This window comes from Tetrao urogallus (genome assembly GCF_951394365.1).
Source record: "Tetrao urogallus genome assembly, chromosome: Z".
Lineage (NCBI taxonomy): Eukaryota > Metazoa > Chordata > Aves > Galliformes > Phasianidae > Tetrao > Tetrao urogallus.
The window spans coordinates 63,000,055-63,017,342 of record NC_136816.1 but is presented as its reverse complement, the minus strand read 5'-3'; the positions used below and the strand labels follow the sequence as shown (position 1 = coordinate 63,017,342).

Below are 17,288 nucleotides of genomic sequence, written 5' to 3'. Positions count from 1 at the left end.
CTAAAATGGTCCTGCACAATAATCAACTATTTTGAGGCCAAGATCTTCTGGATCTTTCTGGAGATCAATTAGTCAGTCCATGTAGAAGTCATTTTAACAGTAATCTACTCAATGAAATACGTATAGAAAGGCTGACACACCACATGGAAATAAAGACAAACTGATTATTACTTTCTATATCCAGCAGGGAATTATTTCAGGAAGACCATAATTACTGTAAAATCAAATATGATTTTTCACATAGAAGTTGAGTGCTACTAACTGTCTTTGCTTACTTTAAGCTCATTTAGTAGAAAATAAGAAACAGATTTTAAATATTATGATGTTAGGAAAGATCCTTCCTATACGAAAGCAGAACTAGGAGATATTTCCAGAGTCACTCAGGCAAAGCAGACAAAAAGAAGAATAAGCAAGTCTTCAGCTGTCTTAAGTAGATAATACGTATTTCTTAGGTCACGAGTCATCCTTGGTTTCTAGTATTGCAGATTTATAGAGATGTAAATCAGAGAGAAGCTCATACAACTCACTTCTTCTAAATGATACTCTTCTATTTGGACTTTTACTTTGCTATTTAGAATTGGTTTGGATTTTTCAGTTTAGGACATTCCAGAGCTTACTTCTAATACAGAAAGTATGCATTTCTCAAGAAAACAACGTTGTTGCCACCCACGATGTTTCTTAAGACAGCCAAATACTGTTTAAGGATTTTTATCCCAAGAAAAGTACATTTACTTTTATATTTGAGAGGAAAACATCCCTTGAACAAAACAAAACAAAAAAAAATCTTTCTCTAAAGTTTTTTAAAGCAATAATGCTTTGACAGCTTGTTCTACAACTCACAAGAGAAGACAACGTTAATTTGTAGACAAGAATTAGTTGATACCAACAGTGAAACCACTGTGAAGGACAACACTACGAAGTTACCTAAAAGCAGAAGAGGCATATTGTTATTTAAAAAGTGACAAAGCATGGAAAATGCAGACTGCCTGAAAGAAATGCAAAATGAGGTGATCTGAGAGAGCCAGCACAGCTTCATTAAGGGTATATCATGCCTGACCAATCAATTTGGTGACCTATGACAATGACTGCATTAGGGGACAAAGGAAGATATGGTCCAACATCACATCCTCATTACTAAGATAGAGAGACATGGATTTAAAGAGTGGTCCATTAAGAGAATAAGAATTGCTTGGATGGTCACAGTCAGAGGGTTGTCATCACTGGCTCTACGTCCAGGTGGATGCCAACTACAAGAGGTCTTCTCTAGGGGTCTGTCTTGGGACAAGCACACTTTAACATCTTGACGAAGAACATACATGGGGGAAATCAAGTGCAATCTCGGCAAATTTACAAATGACAACAAACAGAGTGGTACAGTTAATATAAAAGGAAGGGATGTCATCCAAAGTGATCTGGATGAGCTTGACATGTGGGCTCACATGAACCTAATAGGTTCAAGAAGGCCAAGCATACTTGGGTGGGTCAATCCCAAATATATGTACAGACTAGGGCAAGTACTCATTGAGTGCAGCCCTGCAGAGGACTCTGGATTCCTGGTGGGTGTGATATGAACCAGCAGTGGACATTTCCAGCCCAGAAGGTCAACTGTATCCTGGGCTGCATCAAAAGAGGAGTGGCCAACAGGGAAAGGGAGGTGATTGCCCCTCCATCTGTTCTGCCCACACAAGGCCCATGTGGAGAACTGAGCTCAGACCAAGGCGGGGCTCAGATCACAAAAGATATGAAGCCATTGGATTGGGTCCAGAGGAAGGCCACGAAGGTGACCAGAGGGCTGGAATACCTCAGCTACAAAGAAAGATGATGGGAGCTAGCTGTTTTCATCCTGGCAAAGGGAGCTTATAAACAGGAAGACCAATTCTTTACTGGTAGTGACAGGACGAGGAGCTTTATACACGAAGAAGGGAGGATTATGTGAGGTCTTAAGGGGGAATCCTTTACTCAGAGGGTGGTGAGACACCAAAGAAGTTGTGGATGCCCGATGACTGCAGACATTCAAGGCCAAGTAGGACGGTGACCCAGTCCGCATGATCTAGTGGGAGGCAACCCTGCTTATGGCTGGCGGTTGGAACTAGATGATCTTTAAGGTTCCTTCCGATCCAAGCCACTCTACAGCTAGCTGACAAAGTCCTAAATTACAGGCTTTAAAAATTCATCAAGCTCCAATAAAAGCAATTACAACAAAACTACAAGGCCAAACCAAAACCTTTCAATTGAAAACAAAGTAAAGAAACTAAGGCATTGGCTGATCAATGATCAAACCACAAAACCTGAGAAAACATGTTAGGCAAAAAACACAAATCTGACTTTTTAAAGCCAATAATCACAGAAGAAAAAAAGAAAAAGAAAACTGGGGAGGGGAGGAGTGTTAATAACACAAACATATATGCATGTGAATATGAACATTTCTGTGGGTTCTCATGTAGAAAATTTAAAAAATGAATCAGATCTACTGGAGAACCAGAAGAGGAGAAAGAATGAAGCAAATGAGATGGACAGAAGTCTTCGAGAAACATGCCTTCTTCATATTAAGTCACTGCTCTGCTATGAAATTTCTATTCTATTGCCTTTTTTATTATACTAAATGTTGGAATAAGAAATGAAAACAGTAGAAGAGCTGAAAGAAATCAGGAACTACTAAATAAGAAGTTTGATGGGCCAATGTGAAGTGTTTGGAAAGAACATTTACATGAAGTATCTTCATATGTTTGTTAGCATTCTATTATAGAACAGTAGCAATCACAACAGAGGAAAGGTAATAAATTTGTCTACAGAAAGGATTCCATAGTGCATCCAGGCAACCATCAGATATTCTTGAAAGAAAACTAACTAACCACATGAGGAAAAAAATACAGTTTATGCAAAATGACTTCTGGTAATCTTTTGAAATACTTGAAAGGAGTTGCTACAACAGTATATTAAAAAGGAAACACTTCCCTAAGTTAGCAAATCCAACTTTAATACAAGAAGTTGCTGAAGACTGAAGAAAGGGATACACAGACATTTTAGGGTGATGAAAACTGGTCACATAAATCAACAGAATGAATGCAAAAATCTAAGATGAATGAGTGGAAGATTTCTGTCCTGACAAATTTTATGCTGATTTTTATTCTGTTAAGTATTAGGTTCACAATCTCCTTTGAAAAACAGGATTTAATACACAATTCACATTTTGGAAAAAGACTATGAGAAAATTACAGATAGCATTATGTTAAATAGAATAGAGTAAGGCTATAAGAATTTTCAAGGCAATTTAACAATTACCTGTATCTAAAACTAACAAGATTATGAAAGTTCAAGATTGTTAAATTTGACATAACGCAAAGGATTTTGAAGCAGCCACTGGATCAACTAAGCGATTCCGATCTGCACACTATGCACGTATCTGACTAAAAGCTACAGAGACATTATGATGGTATAAGCAATAAAGACTTAACAGCATTCTACTTGCTCCAGTATTTTAAGTATCACTAGAGAAATTAAAAACTTATTAAGATAGCATTAAGATAAATAAACTTTAATACTGACAAAAAGTATGGAAGGACTAACAGAGGACAAAAGTAGAAAGCATATTCGCTGCCTACCACAGCTTCATTCTAAGACTTATTTCCTAAACTGCCTCATCCCCACTCTCTACAGTAAAAACAAGTTATGGTTTTGACAGGTTTCTGAATCCATCAGATAACTGTAAATATTATAAACTTCAAATGGCCAAAGCCTGTCGGTATGTTAAAGACCTCAGAAATTTGAGGCCTAGCAGTGTTCCATGCTCTTCATGGCTCAAAATCTCTGCTAAGCTACCAACGGCCTGATGCTCTGGAAACCAGCAAGATCTACACTGAGAATGACAATAAAACATGTCACTATTCTCTCCATCTTCTTGCAGGAAAGAACTATAATGTACTTAGACCAACTGAAAAGAATGAGTTCTAAAAATCAGATCTTCTAACTCAAGAATAACTGTAGTTGCTGCAGATTACTGTCCACACTGCAACTGTCCTTAATTTTAAACGTTAAAAGTTCTGTCAGGATTAATGGCACCAAAACCTAAAATTTTATGGGAAATGCATGATTTTTCTTGAAATCTTTAATTCTCTTAAAGTTTTTAATTCTCTACAGTTTTAAAGTTAACCATTTATACTCCACAAATGCAGAAGCTCATACAGCATTACTTATATCCAATTAACTCCTTGCAGTGAAAATGAATTTGCTCTCTACTAGAAGATTAGCATATGAAAATCCAAGGCAAAATTAAGAACGTCTGCAGAGCAAGTTACAAACTTAAATTATTTCCAAAGGAATATATGTATTTAGCCTAGCTCAAGGTCACATCCTACACTCACTAGAAAGTTCAGCATTTACAGCTATTTTTCTTCTCTCTGTTTGCTGAGAATAAAGTATTTTTATCCAATTGTATTGGGATTAGCAGATCTTTGACAGTTTTTTTTTTCCTATAAAAACAAACAATATTTGCGTAACCATTCCAGAGCTGTATTTAAAAATGTGTGGTAAATTTTTAATTTTGAAGCTATACCCTCCAGTGATGTTTTGTATCAATGCAGAACACTACAGCAGATAACAGATATGAGGAGATTATTAAGTACTAAAGTTTTAAACAGCTAAATATGCATCCACACAAATATGAGCATTTAAAATAACATTCATCTTAACCTGAGAAAGTCAGTTCTATTTAACAAAAGTACCTACAGCATCTGCAGACAAATCACACTAATTTTACTTAATTTTTACTTAGATTTTACTGAAAGATTGATTAGCTTTTCTAAAATTGCTCTCCTAAATTAGGAGACTATATTTGTAAGAACACTAAGTCATAAAATACTGGATCTTGTTTCTTTTATACCATCAACGCTGAACCTCAGTGCCAATTTGCCAATGCTTACACAAATTCACGGAAGTTCTCGAAATAGGCATGTAGTTACTTTTAAGTGTCAGAAATTGATACAGAATATAGGAAAATTCCACTTGAAAGTAAACACACAGTATCTTAGCAGCAAATTGAGCAGCACTGCAAAGCATATGCACATACATAAAACGTTCACCTTTCAATCTGACACCAACATGAAGAGTATGTATGCTCCAAATTCCTTAAGAAAAGATTTTTTATACAAGTCCTTCCTGTAAGTACTGAGACATTTAAAGGTATTTTCGCATTTGAGGAAATATAGAACAAATATTCATGCTAATGTTTTTTCCCCTTTGCCTGAAAGTGTATTGTTTACTTCTGATTTTACACAATAAAATATTCATAAAGTGTACATTCATATTATGACATTTTAAACACACTGGAGTTATAAAATATCAGGGTCAAAAATACAAATAAAGTTTATTTAACTGCACTTAAATCAATTAAAGTACCATAGTTTTACCAAAGTATTCTGTAGCATCCCTGTTTTCCGTATAACTTACCATATTATGATCCTGTCATATGTAAAACCTAGCTTTTCTTCAGCATGGCCAGTATTACAAAGAAGCTGAAAATAAAAAACAAAACAAAACATATGTTACTTACAACTCTATAAAAAATGACTGTATAAAACGTAAGATATTTGGTAGTACTTCCCAAGTAATGCAAGGAATTTCATTCATCACAAGGGGAAGCATACCAAAAATCAGACTTCCTTGATTATTTTTGCTGTTTCTATATACATGAGATACAGAAGTCATACTCCTCTCAGAAGAGAAATGTTTGCATAACTTGCCTACTGACAGATTTTTCAACTTTACTTTCAAATGCTATGTTTCAGATTGTTCCTCTAGCTGCTCTCAGGCTATCTGTAGAACATGTACTTGTTGTGCAACTGGTAACCTCAGCAGAGATTAGAAAGCCTAAAGAATGTAAAACAGTTGCATTGAAATACACAGCTAGGGTAACAGTTTTGAAGCAAAGCTAGACACAGATTGTCTACAGCAGCACAGGCACACAAAAAAGGAGAATCCTCAGGATTTGCAATTTTTGGTACATCTAAAATAAGTGCAAAGGTTAAATGTACCTACATAAGTTCCTACATAAGCTGTAGGAACTTCTAAACACTTCAAGCTCATTTGTCAGTTATGAGGCTTAATTTTTATAAATGCAGTTTTCAAGGCCAAAACCAGTCTCAAAAAGAGCAAATCAGGTGCATGTCATGCTTTAACATATCGAGAAAAAAAAAATTATCTTATTCTAAAAGATCTGATACTGTTCTCCTTCATATGAGCAGCAAAGAAGTTCCTAGACATCTTATTTACTGCCCATTCCTAAAACAATAAAACAGTTCTACAGCCTAATGTGAAATCACTAGAAATAAAGGACTTCCAAAAACTCAAGTGACTAATAACTGACTGCAACAGTTCTGCAGTTTGTCCCTTTCTTTTGAAAGAGATACTCATTGAATTCTTAGTCACAGAAGTATTAACAGTTTTCCTCTGTAAAGAAAGTCAGTGTTTGTGCAACTAGTGAATACCACAGAAATTACTAAAATACAGCATACGCTGCCTATTTATTATTAATTCAATTTTATTAGCACAACAGTCACTCAAAATGAAGATATTTTAATTTTATGCTCAACAAGAACAAATTCTTGCAAGGACTACATTACGTATTAAGAAATATGTTTTAATTCTGAGAAAAATGCACAACAACTATGCTGAAAACCAAAGCTGTTAGTGAGACAGAATTGTAGCCCAAAGATAGAGCTGATCAAGGTCAGTTTAATAATCTAAGAAAAATGTAACCTTGCCAATTTTCCACTTTTCTTAGCAGAGCTATAACAGAAATAATAAAGTATACGGAAAGTTATCATACAACCAGCTTCCCCCACCTCTAAATTTTAAATAATAAAACTAGGCAATTGCATGCCTTAACTGGTTGTGACAATATGTGAAATCCTACTGTCAATCTGTTTTTATGCCATATTGCTGGACTGCCTAAGGCCACCACTGCTGTCTTAGCATTTCTATTGATATCTCATGAACTGTAAAAATTGGCTAGCAGAGTGTAAGCAGAACAGTGTGAGAAGACAGCAAGTAAAAAGTTTCTTGTTCACTTCAGACAAGTTCATCAGCAGTCATTCAGGTTCAGTCATTATACATCTGGACCTCTCCCCTAATTCTTCCCACTAGCAAATGAGAAAACTGAATTTAACATACACCAGACCATCTTCAGCACCTTTTTCCCTACATTCTGACATAAGTACAAGCTGCTTATTTCAATGGTTCTGCAGACCAACCTCAGAATACACTCCTGCAGAGGCACAATTCTGTTTAACGTGCAAAGGGAACTATAATTACAAATGCAGAGATTTTACTTAAAAAGCAGTTGGCCCTGGTAGTGGACTGTCATTTCAGGTAATCTCAAGCCTTACTACTGGATGAGATTTCATTTTTTTCTTTCATATTCTTCCATAAACTAGAAACAGCATTGCAACTAATGTGCGCACAACAGCAGGCAGCAGAGAAACTCATATCCTGAAGTGCCACTATGCACTCAGTTCTCAATTCTCAAGACTAGACTAGAGCTAGTGCAAAATAACTGCTCTCTGTCAAACACACACAGTGTGGCTATTAGCTCCTTGGTATCAACTGTTTTCAACAGTTTGATCTTAGTTTGAAACTCAATCGTGAAAACTGATGATATTTTGTAACTTCAGAAAAGTTTAACTGCTATATGAATTTCTGAGTATGATAATTGTTATCAGTATGTGAAGTATGTGCATGGATGTGAAAAACCCCTCACAAGAGAATAATAGTTAAAACTAGCTAAGAAAAATGTAAGCACAAGACTAGCTACTAGTTAGTTATTCTCACTCCAAGGGGCCACCATTACTTCAATATTAGATCTCTTTAGAATTTGCACAGTATCATGTTCTTACAGGATTACCAGCTAGAAAATAATATAAAAGATGGACAGCAAGTTCAGAATTCGAAATATTTCACTGATTCTAAAGGAGTGCCCAAATTGGATAAGAAAATTCAGCTAAGTGAACACAGTATCATAACAATCAACAACCACACATTAAGAGTCACAGGAGAACTGTGAAGAATCCAGCAGAGAAATACAAACACTCCAGAAATGTCAGAGTATCAAATATGGAGTATGGTAGCTATTTCAAAAGTAAGGCAAGATTTATGAGTTACAGTAGTATATAACCTAAACAATTGGATATGTTAATTTTAAACATAAGGTAGTCCTATTAAGAGTGTTTTCTATGCAATAGGCATATATCATGTTTGAGACTAAGAGACTTTTTTTTTTCTACTTCGCAGGCTGCTCTTAGACTGCATAAAGAACAAAATTTTTGGTTCTACATTTCAAGACCAGACATACTGATCTAAGTGGAGCAGCAAAATACATACAGGAGATAGAAAATACATTGAGTTAATTTACCTAAGAAAAAAAACCCAAACACTTATAAAGTAAGGCTGGATTGATATATATTTAAAAAGGAAGAAAGTTACAGAGGCTGCCTGTAAATAAGATACTGTTCAGCTGGTCTGAATGCTTTGGGTATTTGCTTGGTTATAAAAGACTGGTCTGAAATATATTTAAGGCAAAATCTTTCTACTTTCTCTCCATTTCACTTTCAAATAACATTACACAGATCAATGAATCTGGACCTAATGCAGTAATTTCTGTAGTTGGCTCAATTCCTGACAGACAAGTCTGCAATGCAGGCCAGAAGGCCAACGGTACCCTGGGCTGATCAAGAGAAGCAACCAGCAGGACAAGGGAGGTTAATTCTGCCCCTCTACTCTGTTCTAGTAAGATGCTACCTGGAGTACTGTTTTCAGTTCTGGAGCCCCCAACACAAAAAGGACATTGAGCTGTAGAAGCAGGTCCAGTGGAGGGCCACAAAGATGATCAGAGGGCTTGAGGGAGGAGCACCTCCCATACAAACACAAGCTGAGAGAGCTGGGGCTCTTCAGCCTGGAGAAGGCTCTGGGGGGATGTTATAGCAGCTTTCCAGTACCTGAAGTAGGCCTACAGGAAAGCTGGGGAGGGACTTTTTATAACGGCATGTAGCAACAGGATGAGAGGAAATGGCTTTAAACTGGAAGAGGGTAGATCTAGACTAGATATTAGGAAGACATTCTTTACTATGATGATGGTGAAGCAGTGGAACAGGTTGCCTAGTGAGGCCGTGCATGCCCCCTCCCTGGAAGCATTCAAGGCTGGATGGGGCCCTGAGCAACCTGGTCTAGAGGGAGGTGTCCCTGCCTATAGCAGCGGTTGGAGCTAGATAACCTTAAAGGTCCCTTCCAACCCAAACCATTCTATGATTCTATGATATATTCCTTACTGTAATGCTTAACAGTTAGTATAAGTGTGTAGGCACAAGCATTATCAGAACACTAAATATCTTTTACTTTGACAATGTTATAGTTCACTGAAATGGCAAAAATTACCCTACCATTTAAATTCCTAGGATTAATCAAATACACTTCACGTTTTTTACATTTACATATATATAAATATACACATACACACAATCTGTATTTTGCATGTTAGAACTGCCTACAGCTAAAATTTAAAGTTTTTTGATATAATGGTAAGTTAATGGGAATAGCAGAAAACATCTCTGAACAGATGATTTAATACTAGAATGAAACAATACTCTAGGCCAAACAGTGACTAACTTACAGTGAGGGGTATTTTTTTTTTTGGTATGTTTACTGTCAGCTATGAGTTTTTCATGCTACTTGGATGACTCATAGCAATATGAGCAACACATCAACATGTCTTGGATACAGTAGCTGAAAACAAAACCACAGGAGGTCAACAGCATACACAAACTAAGTGCAGACTCTTCCATGTTTAAAATTGACAGAACAGTTACAGCAATTAACAAGTAAAATTTGATATTATTCCATATGTCCAAAATGCTATTATTACACTAATTTTTGAAATACAGATTGAATCACAGCAGTAATATAAACGAAGAGGTCGCTTAGCAGATTTCAGTCTTACTACAAAACGGTATGGAAACTACAGACTCTTGATTTAGACCCATTTCTTTCTTCTTCAAGCTGAAGAAGAAGCTTCCATAGCTGAATATCCCTATCAGTTACATACTTTATCAAGAGGTACCAAGTTTTGTTCATAATGGTATAGTTATTTGGATGAACGTTACAGTCAGTAATTACTGCATTCAGACTTTATGATCTTTGGTACAAGACAGACCCTAAAATGACAGTGGAAGCAGAAAACAAGACAATGCAACGGTCCATGAATCAGACAGACACAGACTTCGGGACAGCTCCCAAACTCAGCCCACTTTCTATCAAAATCCAACAGCATGCTCAAAAGCTAGCAGAAAGACAGAGCAGTAGAGTCTCATTAGACAATAAACCAAAAAGACTTTAAGCTGACTGCTAATTTTTTGTATGATTTATGCAATTCAGCTGCTAGGGTCCAGATAAAAAGAAGTATGCTACATTTTGTCCTGAAAAATGAAACTGTTGGTGAACGAACAGAAGTGCCACAAAATCTGTTTCTTTTTTTCCTGTTAATATTTAAACTGTTAATATTTTAATAATATTTATTTTAATATTTTTTCCTGTTAATATTTAAACGGTGTCAGCTTTAAGAAGTATAAGTTTCTCAGATGCTAACAGGGAAACAAACCTTATATACTGCAGGATTCTAAGTGAGTACTTCAAATACAAAAAACCTTTTCAAGTAGGTAAATACAACTCTACTGTTCCCTCTGGTTTTCAGTAATTCATCACTTACTACTTCTCACTGGGGTGGGAAAAAACCTCCAGAAAGCACCATCATGTTTTGTTATTAATCAGTAAAAGATGGGAAACTACAAGGCGGTTGCCTTCTCTGGATGGCTTTATAAATCAAAGTTGCTTAAGCAAAGACAGCTCACTGAAGCCAGCAGCACATAACGTTCTAAACCACTATTATAACTGCAGGTGCAACCGTCCATTTATTAAAAGGTCAAATCCTCAGTTTTTCAGGTCAAAATTCCTATTACTTAAATAGCGATAAAGGCATTTTGAAAGCTACATGATTGTTTTTGCCCAATACAGGCCAGGCAGTTCTCCCTAAATCATTTTACTTTCAAAGGCACTGCTTCAGGTACTAGCTGATGAGTAGCAGACAAGAAGAAAAAAACTGAGAACAAAATATTCTTTTCAGTACTCTGAATATCAATCAGAACCATGAATGTTGTGTTTTTGAGTAGAAAATGTAAATATTACGTGCTTGTAAGACGAGAGTATTTCATGTTCTGCAGTCAAAAAGCCAAGGAATTAAACACTAAGGTTTTTACTATTTAGTAGTACTAATTAATATTTGATGGATGAAATACAACTTTCTATAAAATACCAGCATACTTTGCACAGTAACTACACATGCTGCACTAGTTAAAACTTCTCTTGATTGGAAAGAAAAATGGAAATATAATTCCAACTCTGACACAGTAGTTTCATAGTAAGTATCTGCCTTAAACCATCAGTCTTGGAAATAAAGAAATCCTACTTACTGCTCATCACAATTATTTAATAGTTATCTAACTTCTGCATAAAATCTTGAGAGTCCAGTTCAGTAATTCTTTAAATAAAAGTAAACAACTTCAAAATAATTTTGTGCATTTGTACTCTTGATAACATACAAATAGGAGAAAAAAAATCCTTGAAAGTCTAGTCTCTTTCAAGGGAAAAAGTCTAAATGTATCTCAGATACCTCTGAATTAATGCAAAGTTTAAAGTCAACCACAAGGTCTGCCAGGAAAGTCATGTTAACTCGTTACTAGTTTTCACCAGAATAGAAGTATTCTGCTCCCTCTGACCAGAAGACTAGAGCAGTATTCCTTTGAAATGTAACAGCTACTCAGTCTTTGAAGGAAAAAATTGGGTCAGCAGGAAGCAATTGTTTCATGCTAACATTTTCCAGCCATTCTGTTGCTTTTTTTAGTGTAATAACATTCATAGTAGGAGAGATTGGATTTTACAGTTTGGTTTCTTTTTCATATTATTTTATCCGAAATACACTATTAAAAATGTCAGTTACTTTCCCTACCCACAGTATAAAAATACAGGGTGCCAGAGCACTGGCACAGGCTGATCAGAGGGGCTGTGGACTCTCCTTGAAGATCTTCAGAGGCCACCTAGAGACGATCTTGACTATCCTGCTCTGTGCATCCCTACCTAAAAAGTGGTGGGAACAGATGGACCTGGAGGTCATGTCAACCTCAGCCTTTCTATTACTTTGCTCTTACAGATCTCCACATGGATTAAATGCTAGAGTACAAATGAAGTTCATCAATACCAATAAGATTTCAAAACAGAATACAGACATCTTCAGCTGTTAACTTATCAAACAAACATATCAAACATTCTACTGCCTTCCACATACTTCTACTTCGCAAACAAGGAACTGAGACTATGTCAATTCATAGCAGCAGATGAGAGTGCATAAGTGAAATAAAAAACTCCCCCTGTACCCGGACTTTTAACCACTAGCATGAAAAAACAAGGACGGTTTTTTAACAATAGGCAGTTTGATCGCCGAGGTTAGCAGCTTCGGAGCCGTCCCAGCCAGAACCGCAGCGACTGACTGGGAGGTACATGGGGTTTCGGTCGGTTCCCTCATCCAGGGATCTCCGAGACAACAGAGCAGCCGGGCAGCTCTCGCGAGAGCGGCTGACGTGGCGTGGGCGTTGCCGGGGCAACGGCTCTGCATTCACGTCCCCTGCCTGCAAAAAGCCTCCGGGACGGAGAGGAGGAGTCAGGGTGTGAGAATCACGTGGGCTGTTTTAACGAGGAGAAACCCGTAAGCCACCCATCCACGGGACTACCAGCGAGGGCTGTTATCACGGTGAAGTGAGTGATAAGTGCGGGGGCTCCTGCTAACGACACGGCAACGCGGCGAGGGCAGAGCCAGCACTATCGGCAGCGGGGAGGGGCTGATCAGTCATCCCATTAAGGCTGTCTAGTGGTGTTAGTGAGCCTGCTGGATTGCCATGCCAGCACCCCGGCAGAAGGCTGCCACCACAAAAGTTGTGGAGACCCAGACAGAGGTCCCATGTTCACGTAAAAGGAAGACTGCAGCCAAGAAGAATGTGGAGACCCAGACTGAGGCCCAAACATAAGACACTAGCGTGCAGGTCACTGGCTGTGATGAGTGCCAGAGATGGCCTCTGCAGTGCCAGGTGATGAAGGCAGCACTTGTATAAGATGTGACCAGCGAAATGACTTACTCAGACTTGTGGTCATCCTGAAGTAGGAGGTGGAGTGGCTGAGGACCATAAAGGAATGTGAGAGGGAGATCCATTGGTGGTGCCAGTCCCTATCACCCCAGACAACCTGGCACACAGCTGAGGCTCCACGTGGAGCACGTCACCCCCTGCCACCCTGCAAACAGGTGGTAGAGAGGAGCCAGAGGGCAGACGGTGCTGCAGCGAGCCTCCTGTCCTCTCCTCCCCCTAACAACAACAGTGAAGAACTGGTGGGGAGGAGGGGGATTGGGCAGTGGCAAAAGCAGTGTAACTCTCCTAGAAAGGCAGCAGGGTGATATTCAACAGACAGTGGTGGACCCTGCCAATGCCAAGCAGAGCAAGGCAATTTGAGAGAGGAAAAGTGGAAACGGATACCAGCTCAGCAAAGTGGGCATTCCCCATCTCAACCATCCTCAGCTCCCCAGGTGCTCTGTGCAATAGGTTTGAGGCCCTGGAACTCAAGGGAGAGGTGAATGGGGTGTGGAGGGAGGTCCACATGTGAGGTTGCCTCGGCTGAAGCAGTCAACCCCACAACTCAAGACAGCCTCCACCCAGGACAGAAGGGTCGCTGCTGTAGGTGACTCCCTGCTGAGAGGAACAGAAGGCCCTATATGTCAGTCTGACCCTACCATAGGGAAGTGTGCTGCCTCCCTGGGGCAGGGGTCAGGAACATTTTTCTAGGAAACTTCCTGGACTGATTCACCCTTCTGATTATTACCCCTTACTGATATTCAGGCTGCAGTGATGAAGTCGCTGAAAAAACCCTAAGGACTATCAAGAAAGACTGCAGGGGACTGGGAGGAGGGGGGGGGGGGGGGAAGGGGAAGGAGTAGTTGATGGGGCAGGCATGCAGGTGTGTTTTCTTCTATACCTCCAGCAGCAGGGAAGGATACTGAGAGGATCCAAAAAACCCACCTCATAAATGACTTAGAAGTTGGTGCAAACACAGGAATTTTGTGTTTTTTTTGACCACAGAGCAATTTACTCAGCACCAGGCATGGCAGATGCAGATGGAATCAGCCTGTCTCCAAGGAGTAATAGGATCTTAGCCAAGGAACTGGCAGCACTCATTGAAAGGTCTTTAAACTAGGTATGAAGGTGGAAGGGGACAAAATGAAGGCTGCTGGGGTTGAGTGCGTCATTCAAGGGGTCATACCAAGCTTGATGAGCAAAAAGTGTGGAGTACAAAGGGATGGACAAGGGCAGGGGAATGCCGCTGTTCTAGGGGAATCTAGATCCTCTGTAAAAGCCGTGAGAAGGAAAACCCAGCTGAAGTGCCTTTATACCAATGCACACAGTCTGGGAAATAAGAAGGACAAGTTGGAAAACATGATGCACTTGGAAATTTATGACCTTGTTGCTATCACAGAAACACGGTGGGTGAAAAACAGTAGGAAGACATTCTACAGGAACAGTGTCCAGAAGAGACAGGTCAAAGCGAGTGTACCTCCTCCGGTAAATATAAAAGGAGAGCTGGCTTCAACAGATGAAGAGAAGGCTGACGTACTGAATGAGTTCTTTGCCTCGCTCTTCACTGGTGGCCAGGATTCTCACATCCTTCTCACATCCTCAAGTTCTGCATCCCTAAACCTCTAGGCGGGGACTGGGGTGGTAAATCCCCCTCTCCTACTGTAAGGGCAGAGCAAGTCTGAGACCGCCTCATGGTACTGAATGTGTACAAGTCTATGGGGCTGGACGGCGTGCATCCCAGGGTTCTAGAAGAGCTGTATGAGGTGGTTGCTGAGCTGCTCTCCATATTTGAAAAGTTGTGGCTGTCAGGTGGGGTCCTGGATGACCGGAGGAAGAGTCACGTCACTCGCATTTACAAGAAAGGGATCAAGGAGGACCAGGGAACTACAGGCTGGTGAGTCTCACCTCTGCACCTGGGAAGATCATGGAGCAGATCCTCCTGGATGACACGCTTGATCACATGAGGAATGAGCGTGTGATCTGAGACAGGCAGCATGGAGTCACCAGGGGAAGGTCATGCCTAACCAGTCTGGTGGCTTTCTGTGCTGGAGTGACGGCATTGGTGGACAAGGGGAAGGCGACCAATGTCATTTACCTGGACTTAAGCAAGGCCTTTGACGTGGTCCCCCACCACATCCTTATCTCCAAATTGGAGGGATATGGATTTGATGGGTGGATCAGACAGAACAGAGAAATTGGTTGTGACAGAAAAGAAATTGGTTGTGAATGCCCCATCCCTACATCCCCATGAAGGCTAGGATGGATGGGGCCCTGGGCAACCTGCTCTGGTATTAAATCGGGAGGTTGATGGCCCTACCTGTGGCAGGGGAGTTGGAGATTCATGATCCTTGAGGTCCTTTCCAACCTGGGCCATTATGTAATTCTGTGACAGTTCCAACCACAATGCATTTTGCAACTTTTATTTTATGTCATTACTTGATTTGCAATTCAAACAAAAATTGGACGGGTTTTCAAAATTAAACATACAAACTATATGCTTGTATTAGTCTCCCTGGAATACCTGCTTTGAAAGTGCTAAACAAATGCTGAACACCAAAGATTAGGATGTCTGCCTTGCACAAGGTCATTCCGATTTAGGATCAAACCCAACTATGAACTACAGTCTGTCTTCAGAAGTCAAAGATGCGAATTACTTTTCAGAAACTCTTCATTCCTTGCCACTGTTCAGTTGACAAAATTCTTTCCGATGTTCCTGAATGCATTTTCCAATTTTAACACTGGGTCAACATTAAGAATAGCAGCTTTTCAAAATATTTCACTGTGAAATCGTTCAAAATTAACTTCCTAACAGAATTTTTGGTTTATCCTTTAATTACGTTATTTATAACTAATTAGCATCTGTTGACTTTCAGTAATAAAATGATACTGTTTTAGGCCCATAGTTTCAAATGCTGACTTCTTGCTAAAAATTATGCACCCGGGAAGCTAAATCCAGTTCTTTAGTTTTAAGGTAGCTAGAGAATTTAGAGACAACTGAATTTATACATTTCCAGATCAGCACAAAAACACATGAGCCTTTTACTGCAGTTTAATAGTGGCTTTCTTGAACTAGTTTGGAATCTCAGTAACTGTAGCAGCATTTGTCAGTTAGTGGCTGCAGATGCGATTCAAAAAAAAAAAAATGACAAAAAGATTTTACTGTAAATAACTGTAATTTTACTGTAAATAAGCAGTTTCTCAGCAAATGCTATGCATTTTCACGTACCCTGAAGCAACTCAAGATGAAGATGAAGTACTTAAAGCTTTATTATTAAAACACTAAAAGACAAGTTTACTTGCTATCTTAAGTTTGTTCACAGCACTCATTCTCCTGCCAAATGTATCTCATATGCTATCACTGGAGTGTTGTACAATTTATAAGGAGTGCTTTGAACAGCCAAAAAACATGCCTACTTGAAAGATTATGATGAATGTTTGTCCTTCTCATATCAATTGGCTCCAAATTTATCCCTGATCTTTCATTCTTGTGCACCTCAAAACCGTTAAGTAGCCTCCTGGCTGTTGTAATGTTGTCACATGTAACAATGATCATTTAAACCTTGCTTTCCCACAAATTCTCTACTATCACCTCCTTTCCTGGTTACAGCCAATTGCAGAATCCATCCTGTGCGGCTAAGACATAGGTTTCATCTCCAGGAATGTAGTCCTAAATGTGACACTACCAGAAAGGTGTACCAACTCCTGTGTGTCAGTACATTTGCTCAGGTAACACAAACACTGTAGCACCATTGCTGCCTATCCTACTTACTGCAATACATCTCTCTCTTTCCTTGATAGCTGGAATGCTGATTCAGCCATAACCATTCACTACCCTACAGCAGACATCTTTTTCCCAACTCACTGCTCATTTCCCAGTCTTCTCTGCCCTCTTACACAAGTTGTTCTTTGATTTAAAAAAAAAAAAAAAAAAAAAAGTAATCATACTTGCTGTCATTCTGAGAGTCTCTCACAGTCTCTTTCCTGACTCTATCATCTCTCATTCAGAAGTTATTAAAACTTTGAATCCTGCCATCTCCCAGTATACTTATCAAAGTTTCAAGCAAAGATCTTTTA

At 39.1% G+C, this 17,288-nt stretch overlaps 1 protein-coding gene across 1 annotated transcript in view; it reads right to left on the bottom strand.

Moving 5' to 3' along the window:
• The window catches only part of RICTOR (RPTOR independent companion of MTOR complex 2), a gene marked incomplete at both ends in the record, with an annotated part of 81,651 nt that overhangs the window by 43,613 nt on the left and 20,750 nt on the right, over nt 1–17,288 (bottom strand). Inside the window, one exon of the mRNA XM_079548564.1 lies at nt 5,446–5,510. Within this exon, the coding sequence (XP_079404690.1) occupies nt 5,446–5,510 (65 nt within the window). The remainder of the gene's footprint in view (nt 1–5,445; nt 5,511–17,288) is intronic.